This window comes from Elephas maximus, chromosome 7 (genome assembly GCF_024166365.1).
Source record: "Elephas maximus indicus isolate mEleMax1 chromosome 7, mEleMax1 primary haplotype, whole genome shotgun sequence".
Lineage (NCBI taxonomy): Eukaryota > Metazoa > Chordata > Mammalia > Proboscidea > Elephantidae > Elephas > Elephas maximus.
In genome coordinates, this window is record NC_064825.1 from 113,421,199 (window position 1) to 113,437,191 (window position 15,993).

General features: G+C 39.1%; 1 protein-coding gene across 1 annotated transcript in view; it reads left to right on the top strand.

Moving 5' to 3' along the window:
- Positions 1-7,819, top strand: part of LOC126080416 (olfactory receptor 5M11-like) — a 63,273-nt gene extending 55,454 nt beyond the window's left edge. Inside the window, 2 exon segments of the mRNA XM_049891637.1 lie at positions 6,873-7,020; positions 7,022-7,819. Of these exon segments, the coding sequence (XP_049747594.1) occupies positions 6,873-7,020; positions 7,022-7,819 (946 nt within the window).
- Positions 7,820-15,993: the final 8,174 nt, after the last annotated feature.

The window sequence follows — 15,993 nt, forward strand, 5'->3', positions numbered from 1 at the left end:
ATGAGAGGTTGAGAAAATCAGTGTCCATCAGAATTAGAAGTAAGTCTTTGTGTCTTTGCCGTTTTTATTTTTTGTGAAGAGGAAATTGTATTAAAGTCTTACCTGAGGCCCACAGATCATATGCAATTTACCCCCCCTCCTTAAAAATCAGGTTTTCTTTGACTTTGGAAGTCAGTAGGGCACATGAACCTTGAGTTTTGTTTCTACAAGAGGACCTGCTTTTCCCTCAGTGGCTGTAGAGGAAGTAGAGAGAGCCCTCTATGAAAAGTAACTCTATGTCTAACCACTGTCATTATATGCTTACTCTATGCAAAGCTTTAGTTAAGAGTGCTATTTTATTCCCCATTTCAACCCCATTTCCCCTTTTACAGCTGAGGAAACAGAGGCCAGGCAGGCTGAATACCTTGCCAATATCACCCAGTTCATAACTGATGGAGCCAGAAATAGAATTATGGATTGGAAGTGTATTTTTGAAAGTCTAACCTTCCAAATACTAAAATATTCATTCCTTTGACTTTCCAGATGTTAGAGCAGGAGTAGCCTGGCATAATCTAATTCATTTATTTGGCAAAGATTGTAACTGAGCTAAATGCTACCCAAGTTCACCCAGAGAGTAAGCTGTTGACAGAGCTGGGTATAGGCTCTAAATCCATCCAGAACTTGGATTAGTTTGAAAGAATTCTCCTCTGACCCCAGACAGACAGTTCAGCTAGTTGGAGTTTTAGTGCCCCACTAGGGATGTGGATTTGATCATAAAGACTGTCCCAAGGACAAGCAGGGTGTGAGTGTACAACTATCATGAGAGCTTACCCATCTGAGGGTTGCATGGGTCAAGGTTCACCAAGAGTTTCTGCTGGCTATGGCTTTACCTTCCACCTGAACACCATTTGTGCTTTCTTTCCTTCCAGATGCCTTAGGGAATTGATGGTGTTTCCTTACTGATTTGCCTGAAAACACCTTATAACTTGCATTTCGGTCATTTCTTCTCCTTCAGCATCTGTTAGAATATTTCCAAATTACCATTGGTGGCAGAAGGAATAGGGGTCAAGGGGAAGGAGATGGAGGTAGTCCCATCTGTTCTACTTCCTCTAAAAAGGAAATAATTTTGAAAACAGATTAGAAGAGGAGTCAGTTTTATCTGTGGTTTCCAACAGCATAGACCTTTATGTGCTTCTGAGGTCAAAACGGAAATCTAATTCAGTCAATTTACTTTTTACTGCACTCTCCTCCCACATTTATAGTAAATGAACCAGTTATATTTACAAGATGTTTAAGTTTACTTAAGGGTTACTTAAGTCTACTATTTTGTGGTGGCTCAGTGGTTACATTTCTCAGCTGCTAACTGAAAGGTTGATGGTTCAAACACACCAGTGGCTCTGCAGAAGAAAAGACAAGGCTATCTGCTCCTATAAAAATTATAGCCTGGAAAAAAAAAAAAAGTTTTTTGGGGCAGTTCAACTCCATCCTACTGGGTCCCTATGATTCAGAATACACTTGAAAGCACAAAACAAGAGTATTCATTTCAAAAGGCGCCCTGGTGGCACAACAATTAAGTGCACAGCTGCTAACACAAAGGTTGGTGGTTCCAACACAGTGATTCTGTGGGGGAAAGACCCGTAAATCTGCCCCCTGAAAGATTATACCCAGGAAAACCCTATGGGGCAGTTCTACTCTGTCACATAAAGTTGCTATGAGTCAAAATCAAATCAATGGCACCCAACAAAAGCATTCATCTCAAATATACTGCTTATCTCTACCTTTGCATGCATACATTGACAAAGAGATTTAGCCCTCTATAGGCTTCTAGAACAAATTTACATTTGATGCACCTTGGTTCCTGAAAATATGTCCATGTCATCCTCTCTTTTTTTTTTTTAGTAGCAGTGTGTGAACCTCAACTAAATGCTCTGAAAACAGACGTATTGGAATTTCCTTTGATCTTCCTGAGCAGTATGTAAGAACTCTAACTGGCACAAAGGAAGAGAGAAAGGGAAACATTCTGTTTACCACACACAACTGTAGGAATATGTCCAGGCATGGGATTAGGGCTTTCTCCAATGCAGGATTTCTTATACTTGGGTCTGGATGACACATGAATTATGTGATTTTGTGCATGTGCATATATTTTGATTGAGGATTCAGGGTTTCATTATTGGATTTTTCAAGGGATTTATGTAAAAAGAAGGAAAAAAAATTCTTACAATTAATTCTTGCTAAAAGGTTTTCATTAATGGTACCTCCTTTTTGTTTTCTGGAAAAAAAAAGTTATTTTCTCATTCACATAAAATTGAATAAGCCAAAAACAAAACAAAACAAAACAAAAAACACCTGCCATCTAGCAACCCCATAGGTTTTCCAAGGCTGTAAATCTGTATGGAAGCAGACTGCTGCATCTTTCTCCTGTGGAGCTGCTGGTGGTTTCAAACCTTGGAAACTTCATCTAGCCAAAAGATCACTTTATCCACTGCGTTACCAGGGCCCTGGACTACAAAATTTGTCTCGACAACTAGACCCTTGAGATGGCTTACCCTTTAGCACTTCTTGGCTGGGCTGAAAAAGTCTCTTGGGAGTTCTTTCTCTAGTCTTTGCTGTCTGTTTGTTTGTGGGGGTGGGTTGTTTTTCTTCACTGCCAAATTTCCATTGTCAACTCTGAAGGTTTATGTGATCCAGGCATGGCTGGGTTTACGGGAGAGTGAACTGTAACTTCACATGGGGCCCAGAACATGTTTCAATACTCTGCTGCCACTGTGTCTAAATTCCTAGCCATTTTTGAGCAAGGATACCCACATTTTTTGTTTTGCATTGTGTCTTGTAATTTGTGGAGCTGGTCTCAATTCCCAAGTCACAGATGTCTCTTGCCCTGGAGCTACTCCTTCACTGTTCTTCCCCCATGAGGTAGAGGCTGTTCCTTGCTGTGACCTAGTAAACCCTGAGTTCTCTGTTCAGAAAGTTCTCCCCTTTTCTTCTGGCCTGACATAAGCAGCTGGGCCTGCTGCGGTTTTCTCTAATATCTCTGGATCCTACACAGATCATTGAGATTGTGATTCAAAACTTTTCATACCCTATAGGTGGTCATTGGGTCATTAGGTAACATGCAAAAAATGAACCCTCCAACCAGTAAAACTTTCATGTCCAACTTCTTGCCACATCTTCTTTTTTTTTTTTTTTTAATCTGAAAGTCTCACATCCTGCTTTCTTTACTCCCACTTTCCTCTGTTCTGTTTTTCTAAGTTCATTGGTTGATTTTTCAGAAATAGATTGCTAGGCTTTTCTTCTGAAGTATATCTTAGCCTGTAAGCTCCAGTGAAACCTATTCAGCATTGTAACAATACACAAGCTTTCACTGACAAACAGGTAGTGGCTGCACGTGAGGTGCTTTGGCTGGATTCCAAACTTATAAGGAAAGATATAGGAATAGATATAGGTAAAGCTGTATGCCAATTTGTCATACTGTGGGGGCTTGTGTGTTTCTGTGATGCTGGAAGCTATGCCACTTGTACTCAAATACCAGCAGGGTCACCCACGGTGGACAGGATCCAGCTGAGCTTCCAGACTAAGACAGAGTAGGAAGAAGTACCCAGCAGTCTAATTCTGAAAAGAATTAGCCAGTGAAAACCTTATCAATAGCAGCAAAACATTACCTGATATAGTGTCAGAAGATGAGCCCCCCGGGTTGGAAGGCACTCAAAATACAATTGGGGAAGAGCTGCCTCCTCAAAGTAAGGTCAACCCTAATGATGTGAATGGAATCAAGCTTTTGGGACCTTCATTTGTGGATGTTGTATGAGAAGAAACAGCATCAAATATCCGTTAATAATTGGAATCTGGAAAGTATGGAGCATGAATCTAGGAAAGCTGGAAATCATAAAAAACTAAATGGAACACATAAAGATTAATATCCTTGGCGTTAGTTAGCTGAAGTAGACTGGTGTTGGTCATTTTGAATCAGACAATCATATAGTCTCCTAGGCCAGGACTACAACTTGAAGAGTAATGGCATTGCATTCATAATCAAAAAGAACATTTTAAGATCTATCCTGAAGTATAACGCTGTCAGTGATTGGATAATATCCATACGCCTACAAGGAAGACCAGTTAATGCAACTATTCTAATTAACGTACCAACCACTAAGGGCAAAGACAAAGATATTGAAGATTATTACCAACTTCTGAAATTGATAGAACACACAATCAGGATACACTGATAATTACTAGAGATTGGAATGTGAAAGTTAGAAACAAAGAAGAAGGATCGGTAGCTGGAAAATATGGCCTTGGTGATAGAAATGATGCCAGAGATCCCACGATTCAAATTTTGCAAGAAAAACAACTTCATTGCAAATACCTTTTTCACCAACATAAACAGCGACTATACACATGGACTTTGCCAGGTGGAATACACAGGAATCAAATCAACTGCATCTGTGGAAACAGATGATGGAAAAGCTCAATATCAACAGTCAGAACAAGGCCAGGGGCTGACTGTGGATCAGTCCATAAATTACTCATATGCAAGTTCAAACTGAAACTAAAGAAAATAAAAACAAGTCCATGACAGCCAAAGTATGACCTTGAGTACATCCCACCTGAATTCAGAGATCAACTCAAGGATAGATTTGAGACATTGAACACTAATGACTGAAGACCAGACCAGTTGTGAAATGACATCAAGGACATCATACAGAAAGAAAGCAAGAGGTCATTAAAAAGACAATAGAGAAAGAAAAGACCTAAATCAATGTCAGAAGAGACTCTGAAACTTGCTCTTGAACTTTGAGTAGCTAAAGCAAAATGAAAAAATAATGACGTAAAAGAGCTGAATAGAAAATTTCAAAGGGTGGCATGAGAAGACAAAGTAAAGTATTATGATGACATGTGCAAAGACCTGTAGATAGAAAACCAAAAGAAACAAACGCACTCAGCATTTCTCAAGATGAAAGAATTGATGGAAAAATTCAAGCCTTGAGTTGCAATACTGAAGGATCTACAGGGAAAATATTAAACGACACAGGAAGCATCAACAAAACATAGAAGGAATACACAGAATCACTATACCAAAAATATGTTCGGACATTTCAAGAGGTAACATATGATCAGGAGCTGATGGTACTGAAGGAAGAAGTTCAAGCTGCACTGAAGGCATTGGTGAAAAACAAGGCTCCAGGAATTAACAGAATACTAATTAAGGTGTTTCAACAAACAGCTGCAACACTGGAAGTGCTCACTCGTCTATGCCAAGGAATTTGGAAGACAGTTACCTGGACAACGGGCTGGAAAAGGTCCATATTTATGCCTGTTCCCAAGAAAGGTGATCCAAATGAAGGCAGAAGTTACCAAACAATATCATTAATATCACATGCATGTAAAATTTAGCTGAAGATCATTCAAAGGCAGCTGCAGCAATATTTCCACAAGGAACTGCCAAAAATTCAGGCTAGATTCAGAAGAAGACGTGGAACTAGGATGTGGAATGAGGATGTGGAACTACGGATATCACTGTTGATGCCAGATAGATCCTGACAGAAAGCAAAGACTACCAGAAAGGTGTTTACCTGTGTTTTATTGACTATACTAAGCCATTCAACTGTGTGGATCATAACAAATTATGGATAACATTGTAGAAAATGAGAATTCCAGAACACTTAATTGTGCTCGTGAGGAATCTGTACATGAATCAAGAGGAAGCTGTTCGAACAGAACAAGGGGATACCACATGGTTTACAGTCAGAAAGGTGTGTGTAAGGGTTGTATGCTTTCAGCATATCTATTCAATCTGTATGCTGAGGGAATAATCTGAGAAGCTGGACTATTTGAAGAAGAATGAGGCATCAGGATTGGAGGAAAACTCAGTAACAACCTGTGTTATGCAAGGGACACAACCTCGCTTGCTGAAAGTGAAAAGGACTTGAAGCACTTACTGATGAAGGTCAAAGACCACAGCTTTCAGTATGGTTTACACCTCAACACAAAGAAAACAAAAATCCTCACAACTGGAGCAATAAGCACCATCATGATAAACAGAGAAAAGATTTAAGTTGTCCAGGATTTCATTGTACTTGGATCCACAATCAACACCCTTGGAAGCAGCAGTCAAGAAATCAAAAGACACATTGCATTGGGAAAATCAGCTGCAAAAGACCTCTTCAAAGCTGCAAAAGACACTTTAAAGCGTTGCAAAGTAAAGATGCCACCTTGAGAACTAAGGTGTGTGTGACCCAAGCCGTAGTGTTTTCAATCGCCTCATATGCATGTGAAAGCTGGACAATGAATAAGGAAGACCAAAGAAGAAGAATATTGAATATCCAATGAACTGTCAAAAGAGTGAACAAGTCTGTCTTGGAAGAAGTACAGTCAGAATGCTCCTTAGAAGCAAGGATGTCAAAACTACATCTCACATACTTTGGACATATTATTAGGAGGGACCAGTCCTTGGCGAGGGACATCATGCTTGGTAAAATAGAGGGTCATGAAAAAGAGGAAGACCTTTTATGAGATGGATTGACACAGTGGATGCAACAGTGGGCTCAAGCATAGAAACAATTGTTAAGGATGACGTAAGACCGGGCAGTGTTTCCTTCTGTTGTGCTTAGGGTCGCTATGAGTCAGAACTGACTTGGTGGCCTCTAATAACAACAACAAAGCTATATGTGTAGCTATAGGTATAGGTAGGAAGATATAAGTACTTTAATGCAAAGGTAGAAGAAAGGACTTGGTAGAGGTATAAAATCGATTATGGTAGTATTCAGAAAAAGAAAGTTTGGATGACATAAGGAGATTAGAGAAAAATGATTTAATTAAACATGATTTGTTTTATTTTCATTTGTTTTAGGAGCAGGCATGAACTTTCAGGAATTTTCCAATAAAAATGACAGCATGATAACAGAATTCATTCTCCTTGGGCTCACAAATCGCCGAGAACTCCAGCCTCTCCTCTTCGTGCTGTTCCTTGGTGTTTATTTTGTCACCCTCATAGGCAACATGGGTATGATAGTGTTAATCAGACTGGACTCTCGTCTTCACCCCCCCCATGTACCTCTTCCTCACTAATTTAGCCTTTGTGGACTTGTGCTACACCTCAAATGCAACCCCACAGATGCTGACTAATTTCTTGTCAGAGAAGAAGACCATTTCCTTTGCTGGGTGCTTTACACAGTGTTACCTTTTCATCGCACTTCTCCTCACTGAGCTTTATATGCTGGCAGCAATGGCCTATGACCGCTATGTGGCCATATGCAACCCTCTGCTCTACAGTGTAAAAATGTCCAGGAAAATCTGCATCAGTTTGGCCGTGTTTCCTTATGTCTATGGCTTCTCAGATGGTCTGTTGCAGACCATTCTGACCTTCCACTTGACCTTCTGTAAATCCAATGTCATTAATCACTACTACTGTGCCGATCCACCACTCATTAAACTGTCTTGCTCTGAAACTAACATCAAGGAACATGCCATGCTTATCTCAGCTGGCTTCAACCTCTCCAACTCCCTCACCATCGTCCTGGTGTCCTATGTCTTCATTATTGCTGCCATCCTCCACATCAAATCAGCCGAGGGAAGGCACAAGGCATTCTCTACCTGTGGTTCCCATATGATGGCTGTCATCCTATTTTACGGGACACTCTTCTGCATGTATGTAAGACCACCAACAGACAAGACTGCTGAGGAATCCAAAATAATAGCTGTCTTCTACACCTTTGTAAGCCCAGTGCTTGACCCGATGACCTATAGTTTGCGGAACAAAGATGTAAAGCGAGCCTTGAAGAATGTTCTTAGACGCGATATGGCCAGTAAGATGGCAATACCTCCACTGTCCAATAAATGATCACTCAAAAAGATTGGCTCAAGTATCTTTACATTTTGAGATTGAGCATTAATATTCTCTATAGGTACGTGTCAGATATCTCAGCTGAAGGTCTTATGTCTGGGGAACAATGAGCTGCATTTATTACTTGAGGCCTTTGCTCCTTAAGGTGCATCATCCATGGACCAGCCACATAGCGAGTACCTTTGAATTGGTTAGATATGTAAAACCACACGCTGCACCTCAGATCTACTGTATTCAAGTCTGCATTTCATTCAAATTCCCATGTGATTTGTAAGCACGTTAAAGTTTGAGAAGCACTGCTCTAGGTCACTTATTCCCAACTACTATGCCCTGTCGCATAGGTGTGCCTGAGTGCTTACATATGTAAGCACAAATGTAAAACGGATAAACATGCTCTCAGCTCAGTTACTTGATGTGAATCTATTCTCAGTCCTACTTGTCTTTGGGAGATCTTTAAGAAACACATCCTTCTGAGATCGTCCCCTGATTTTTCAAGGAAGAACAGAAACGAAGGGTCATGATAGTGATCTCTTGGTTCTTATTAATTTGTTTGTGTAGTGGTGGAGCTGGCAAAGGGAAGAGAAGGGGATAGAATGATAGCGCTTTACTTAGAGTTTGTAGATCCAGACTTCTGAGGTACAGGGACCAATTTCATCCCTCTGGCATGCCAGCCTAGAGAGAAATCTTTCTATACCACTGGCACTTAAAAATTTTAGAATGAGGTGATATGAGAGGAAGGACTAAAATTAAGGGGTGGAGAAACAGAGGACCTGAGAAAAGCAATGGGTCATAGGAAATAGAGGAACTATCTTGATGTGCGAATTGCTTTTATTCTGAATTTTGCTCAATTATGTAATATTAAGTCTTTCCTTTTTGAATATAGGCCTAGAGTGAGATGGATTTTTTTTTTTTTTAATGTACTACAGGCATGAGGACATGGTCTAAGGGAAGAAATGATGTTGCTCTGACCTCTTCTAAAATACCAACAAAGCAAAATATAATTGCCTTCATGATTAGTGCTCAAAAGAATGGCTTAAGGGGCAAATGCAAATGCAAGATTCTCCTGCTCTCTAAAACACCGTCATTCCACCATTAATGTGTACTACTGGTGGCGTAGTGGTTAAGTGCTACGGCTGCTAACCAAATGGTTGGCAGTTCGAATCCATCGGGCACTCCTTGGAAACTCTATGGGGCAGTTCTACTCTGTCCTATAAGGTCGCTATGAGTTGGAATTGACTTGGCAGCGCTCGGTTTGGTTTGGGTTTGGGTTTTTTATATTTTCATATTTTCAAATATCTTCTCTACCATTCCTGAGATTACCAGTTTGTCTTTTCTCTCTCTCTTTCTTTTCTTGAGCATTCTGATCGGTGGTTTTTCAATTTAATTAGCAGGTTTATAAAACCGATTTTTTTTTTGCATTGATTATCTGTTTTCTATTTTATTGATGTGTGTTCTTAACTTTCTTCTACTTACTTGAAGTTTACTTTTATCTTCTTTTCTAGTTTTTTTTATCCATTATATATATATTACACATTAGGCAAGTTTACAGAGCAAATTAGTTTCCCATTCCACAGTTTGTTCGTAATGTGTTCCATCACATTGGTTTCATTCCCCACAATGTGTTAGCATTCTCTCCATTTCCTCCTCAGGTTCCCGTTTCCTTTCTTCATGATTTTCTACCCCTTCCTGCCTTCTTATCTTTGCTTTTGAGCAAATGTTGCCCTTTTGATCTCATATAATTGCTTGTTCTAAGGAGCAAGTTCCTCTCAGGTGTTATTGTTTACTTTATGGCTCTGTCTATGTTTTGGCTGAAAGGTGGTGTCTGGGAATGGCTTTAATTCCAGTTCAGAGCAGTGTCTCAGGGTCACAGTCTTGGTGGTTCCCACGGTCTCTGTCAGGCCGGTAGGACTGGTCTTTTCATGATTTTGAGTTTTTGTTTTATAATTTTTCTCCCACTGTGTCCAGAACCTTCTGTTGTGATCCCTGTCAGAGTCGTTGGTAGTGGTAGCCAGGCACCATCTAATTCTTCTGGTCTCAGGGCTGCATAGGATGTGGTTCATGTGGTCCATTAGTCCTTTGGACTATTGCTTCCTTGGCTCTTTTGTTTTCTTCATTCTCCTTTGCTCCAGATGGTAAGAGAATGATAGTTGTATCTTAGATGGCTGTTCTCAAGCTTTTAAGACCTTAACACTACTCACCAAAGTAGGATGCAGAACTTTGTCTTTATGAACTATGTTGTGTCAATTGATGTAGATGTCCCCCGAGTCTAGGTCCTTTGCCTGGAGCCTGGGAACTTTGTCGTGAGGTGCTTGGTTATGTCAAAAAAGTTGCCCTGACTGTGGCCCTTGTGTGCTCTGTTGTCTACATTAATATATAAGAAGAACCTACAGTTTTGTATGTAGAAATATCCACCACCAAGTCTATATCTGCAGGTGGGCATGTTCACTTACACCCTCCCACATCTCTTGGCATACTTATCTATGTATCCACTTGTAAATTATTGTTTATTAATACTATTGTCGCAGGATTGCCTATGCTATAGTAATTACCATTGCTACCCTTTGTTCTTGCATTCCTCTCAGTGTCCTCCCTTCTCTTGATCATGTTTTGCTGACTTCCCCCCTATTGTGTATTGCCTTTCCTTTCACCAATATTAGCACGTCTTCCATCTATTTGGTCATTATCTCTCCCTTCCCATACCATTCCTGGTCACCATTAAATGATATTTACCTTTTTTCTGTGAGTAAACATTTTCTTGTTTCTTTATAAAAGTGGTTTCGTACAATATTTCTCCTTTTGTGATTGACTTATTTCACTCAGCATCATGTCCTCCAAACTCATCTATGTAGTGAGATGTTTTGCTCATTAGTCATCATTAGTCTTTATCATTGCATAGTATTCCATTGTGTGTATGTACCAGGTTTTTAATCCATTTATCTGCTGGTGGGCACTTAGGTTGTTTTCATCTTTTTTGCTATTGTGAATAATTTTGCAGTGAACATCGGTGTGCTTATGTCTATTCATGTCATGGATCTTATTTCTTTGGGATATATACCTCTGAGTGGGATCACTGGGCCATTTGGTATTTCTGTTTCTAGTTTTTTAAGGAAGTGCCATACCATTTTTCATAGTGCTTGTACCATTTTCTGTTCCCACCAGCAGTATATGGGAGTTCCAATCTTCCCACAATCTCTCCAACATTTGTTATTTTCTTTTTCATTAGTGCCAGTGATATTAGGGTGAGGTGGTATTTCAATGTAATTTTGATTTGCATATTCCTAATGGCTAATGATCATGAACATTTATTTATGTGTTTGTTAGCTGTCTGAATGTCTTTTTTGGTGAAGTGTCTATTAATATCTTTTGCCTATTTTTTAATTGGATTGTTTTCCTTTTTGTTGTTGAGGTGTTCAGGTTTCCTATATTTTGGAGATTGGACCCTTATTGCATATGTTTTAGCCAAAATTATTTTCCCTGTATATAGCTTCTGTTTTTACTTTTTTGGTGAAGTATTTTGATAAGCCTAAGTGTTTAATTTTAGAAGGTTCCATTCATCTAGTTTGTCTTCTGCTGTTTGTGTATTAGTAGTTTTTTTTTTTTTTTTTGTATTCTTTCCATGTCATATATTAGGGCCCCTAGCTTTATCTTTATTTTTTTTTCCATGGTCTTTACAGTTTTAGGTTTTGTCTTTAGGTCTTTGAGGCATTTGAGTTAGTTTTTGTGTATGGCTTGAAGTAGAAGTCCTATTTCATTTTTTTTTTTTTTTTACAAATGAACATCCAGTTTTACCAGCACCATTTGTTAAAGAGACTATTTTTTTCCCCCATTTAATGAACTCTGGTCCTTTGTCAAAGATGTGGTGTCCGTAGGTGGATAGATTTACGTCTGAGTTCTCAGTTCTTTTCCCTTGGTCAACGTGTCTGTCGTTGTACTGATACCAGGCTGTTTTGAGTACAGGGGCTGCATGGTAGCTTCTGAGATCACGTAGTGTGAGGCCTCCTATTCTTTGTTCTTCTTCTTCAATAATGCTTTAGTTATCTGAGGACTTTTCATTTCTATTAAAGTTGGTGATTTGTTTTCCATCTCGATAAAGAATGCTATTGGAAATCGGATCAAGATTGTATTTTATCTATCGATCACTTTGGACGGTTTTGATATTTTCACAATGTTGAGTCTTCCTATCCATAAACATAGTATGTTTTTCCATTTATGTTGGTCTCTTTTGGTTTCTTGCAGTAGTGCTTTGTAGTTTCCTTTTTATAGTTCTTTAACATTCCTGGTTAAATTTATTCCTAAGTATTTTATCTTCTATAGGTCTATTGTAAATGGTATTGTTTTCCTGATTTTCTTTTTAAAGTTCTCTTTGTTCATGTAAAGGAATCAACTGATTTTTGTATGTCGATCTTGTAACTTGCTACTTTGCTGGATCCTTCTATTTGTTCCGGTAGCTTGCTTTTTGAATTTTTAGGGTTTTCTGTGTATAAGATCATAACATCTGTGAATAGGGATAGTTTTACTTGTTCCTTACTACTATAATGCTCTTTATTTCTTTGTCTTGCCTTATTGCTCTTCTAGGACTTCAAACCCAATGTTGAGTAAGAGTGGTGATAAACAGCATCCTTGTCTGATTCCCGTTCTCAAGGGAGATACCTTCAGTCTCTCTCCGTTGAGAATAATATTGCCTGTTGGTTGTGTATAAATGCCCTTTATTATGTTGAGGAATTTCCTTCTATTCCTATCTTGTTTGTAGTTTTTTTTTAATCAGGTATGGTTGTTGGACCTTATCAAATGCCTTTTCAGCATCCATTGAGATTATCATCTGATTTATTTATATGGTGGACTACATTGACTGATTTTCTAACGTTGAACCATCCTTACATATGGTATGAATCCCACTTGGTTGTGATGTATTTTTTTTTTTTTTTTGAAATGCTGTTGAATTCTATTGGCTAGAATTTTGTTGAGAATTTTCGTATCTTTATTCATGAGGTATATTGGTCTGTAATCTTTGTTCATGGTTATCTTTGCCTACCTTTTTTTTTCGAGGGTATACTGTCTTCATAGAAAGAATTCTTTCCTTTTCTATGCTCTGAAATAGTTGGAGTAGTATTGCTGTGATCTTTTCTCCAAATGTTAGGTAGAAATCTCCAGGGACGTCATCTGTTGTATTAGGAGTTTTTTTTTTTCTTCAATCTATTCTTTTGTTATGGTTCTGTTTAATTTTTCTACTTCACTTTGTTTTAGTTTAGGTAGATAGTGTATTTCTAGAAATTTGTCCATTTCCCCTAGGTTTTCAAATTGTTGGAGTACAGTTTTTAACTCTATTCTGTTATGATCCTCTGAGCACTCATTTTGCTGTGTTCCAAAGGTTCTCTATTCGAAGTACTCCCTTTAATATTTCTTCTAAGTTTGGTCTGATTTTTAAAATTTCCTTTAATTTCTATTTATCTGTAAATGTCAAGTTTTTGCCATTTCATTTGAGATATAGTTTTGTTGGATATATAATTCTATGCTGCTAATTTTTTTCTTTCAAGGTTTTATATATGTCATCCCATTGCCTTCTTGCCTGAATGATTTCTGCCAAGTAACTAGAGCTTAGTCTTACTGGTGCCTTTTGTAGGTGACTTTTTGTTTTCCTGAGCTGCTCTCAGGATTCTTTGTCTTTGGTTTTGGCAATTTTGATTATGATACATCTTGGTGACTTTCTTTTGGGGTCTATCCTGTATGGAGTTCATTGAGTTTCTTAGATGAATATCTTCTCTTCTTTCATATTAGGGAATTTTTCTGCCAGCGAATCTCCAACAATTATGTTTGTGTTTTCCATTGCTTCCACCTCTTCTGGTCTGGAACTCCAGTCATGTACAAGTTTTTCCTCTTGATAGTGTCCCACATAATTCTTAGGGTTCTTCATTTTTCTTCATTCTTTTTTATGATTTTTCCTCAAACAATTTGATGTCAAGGGATTTGTCTTCAAATGTACTGATCTTGTTTTCTGTCATTTCAATTCTGCTCCAATATCCTTCTATTGAATTGTCTATCTGAAATTTTATTGTTAATTTTTTAGATTTCTAGTTGATGTTTTTGTATGGTTTCTAATTGTCTATTTATTTTGTCATTTTGCTCTTGAATTGTTTTCCTGAATTCTTCTATTGTTTTGTTTGTGTTTTTCTTGATTTTGTCTATGTTTTGCTTGGTTTTCTTTGTGTTTCCTTAATCTCTTTTTTGATACCTTGGAAAGCCCTGTATGTTAGTCTTTTGAATTCTTCATCAGGTAGTTCCATTGGTATTTCTTCCTCTGGAAGGTTTTCTGATTATTTATTTGGTCACTTGCTGGAGCCATCTTGTCCTGCTTCTTTATATAATTTGATATTGACTGTTCTCGCTGAGGCATGAAGAAGTTATTATATACATTTATTGAATTATGTTTGTTTGGTGTGTCCCTAATTTTTTTTTTTTTTTGATATATCCAATTAGGCTGGGTATGTGTGCTACTCTGGTGGTAAATCTGGCTGCATTGAACTTCTCACCTCTTGTCTCTGGGTGAGTTGGGCAGTGTCTGTGTATGTGCGTGTGAGTAGGTCTCTGTTCACCGGTTTTGTGGGCCTGCTGAGGATGGAGCTGATGAGGTGATGTGACTGTCCAGCCAGTCACCTGGCAGTGCATGCAGAGGTCATTCTCCCTGGTCACTGGGTTGAGTGTTGTGTGTGCATTCTGTCTATAGTTGGGCAGTCAGGGTGAGGGTGCCTGGGTCATTGGTCACTGGGTGGGTAGTCCAGAAATTGTCACTGACAGTCCCAGGCAGACAGGTCTGCAAGGTGGTATTTGGAATGGGTACAAGCCTCCGGTTTCAGGGGGAGAGCAAGACGGATGTCACCTGTTCACAGGTGCCATGTTGGAGACTGTACTCCCGTCCACTATAGCACATCACAGGAGAGGTTGTGCTCAAGCCCCTGTTGCAGGTGGCTGTAAGGAGTAGGAGGTACTGCCAGCCCTTGGGTCGCTGGCATAGGTGGCTAGAGGGAGTGAGAGGGACCTCCAGCCCTCAGGCCCCCAGTTGCCTGGAGGGAGTGGGAGGTACTGTCTGCCCTAAGGTCCCTGGTGTGGGGGCCAGAGAGTGTAGGAGGCTCTGTTGGTCCTCTGGTCCCCGGTGCAGGTGACCAGAGGGAGTAGGAGGTGCTACAGGTCTGTGTCCCTCAGCTTAGGAAGTAGGGCAGTGGTGGATGCCACTAGACTGTGATTGCATGTAAGGAGGCAGATGGTTTAAGAAGATAGGGGGCCCCACATGCCCACCAACTTCCAGCTGGGGAGGTTGGCATGGGCACAGTGAGTGAGGTACATGCAGGGAGGGGACTCTGGACAGGAGTGCAGAGACACTCCTACTTGGCGGCACAAGGTAATGGGAGTTTTGGCTGGGAACCCTGTTTGCTTTTTCTCAATATAGCCACTCTGTGCAGATTTGGCTAGCAGTGTGCTAGCGATCTGTAATTTTCCATGTCTGCTGTTTTCGTACTGCCTCTCCTTCTAGTTGGTCCTCGGTCTCATTGTTCAGCCTTGTCTTTGATGCATAGGACTCCAAAGTTGTCATCTACATCCAATTCACTTGTTTCCTTGGGTCTTTGTTGTAAGACTTTATGCAACATTGGACTACTCCACCATCTTGAACCACTTCCCTCTTTTCTAGTTTTTCAAAATCAAAGATTTACTTCTTTTCTCATGTAAATGTTTAAAACTATACATTTCCCCCTAAACATTGCTTTAGATGCAAGTCACTAATTTTGATACTTTTTTATCACTCACTTTGCAATATATTCTTATTCACCTAGTGACGTTAACTTACGGATTCTTTAGAAAAGTGTGTTTAATTACCATATGTTTGAGGATTCTATGGATATTTTATTGTTATTGATCTCTAATTTATTTCTATTGTTGTCAGAGAACATACTCCTTATGATTTTAATCTTTAACATTTATTGAGACTAGTTATATGGCTCAGCATATCTACATTGGTGTAAATTCTATGTATACTTGAAAGGAATATGCGTTCTGCAATTTTTGGGTGTCACGTTCCATAAATATCAATTGAAGAAAATTTGTTAACAATATTGAATAGATATAGTATATTCTTATGGATTTCTGGTCTACTTTCTCTAACATTTACTAAAGGAGTTAAA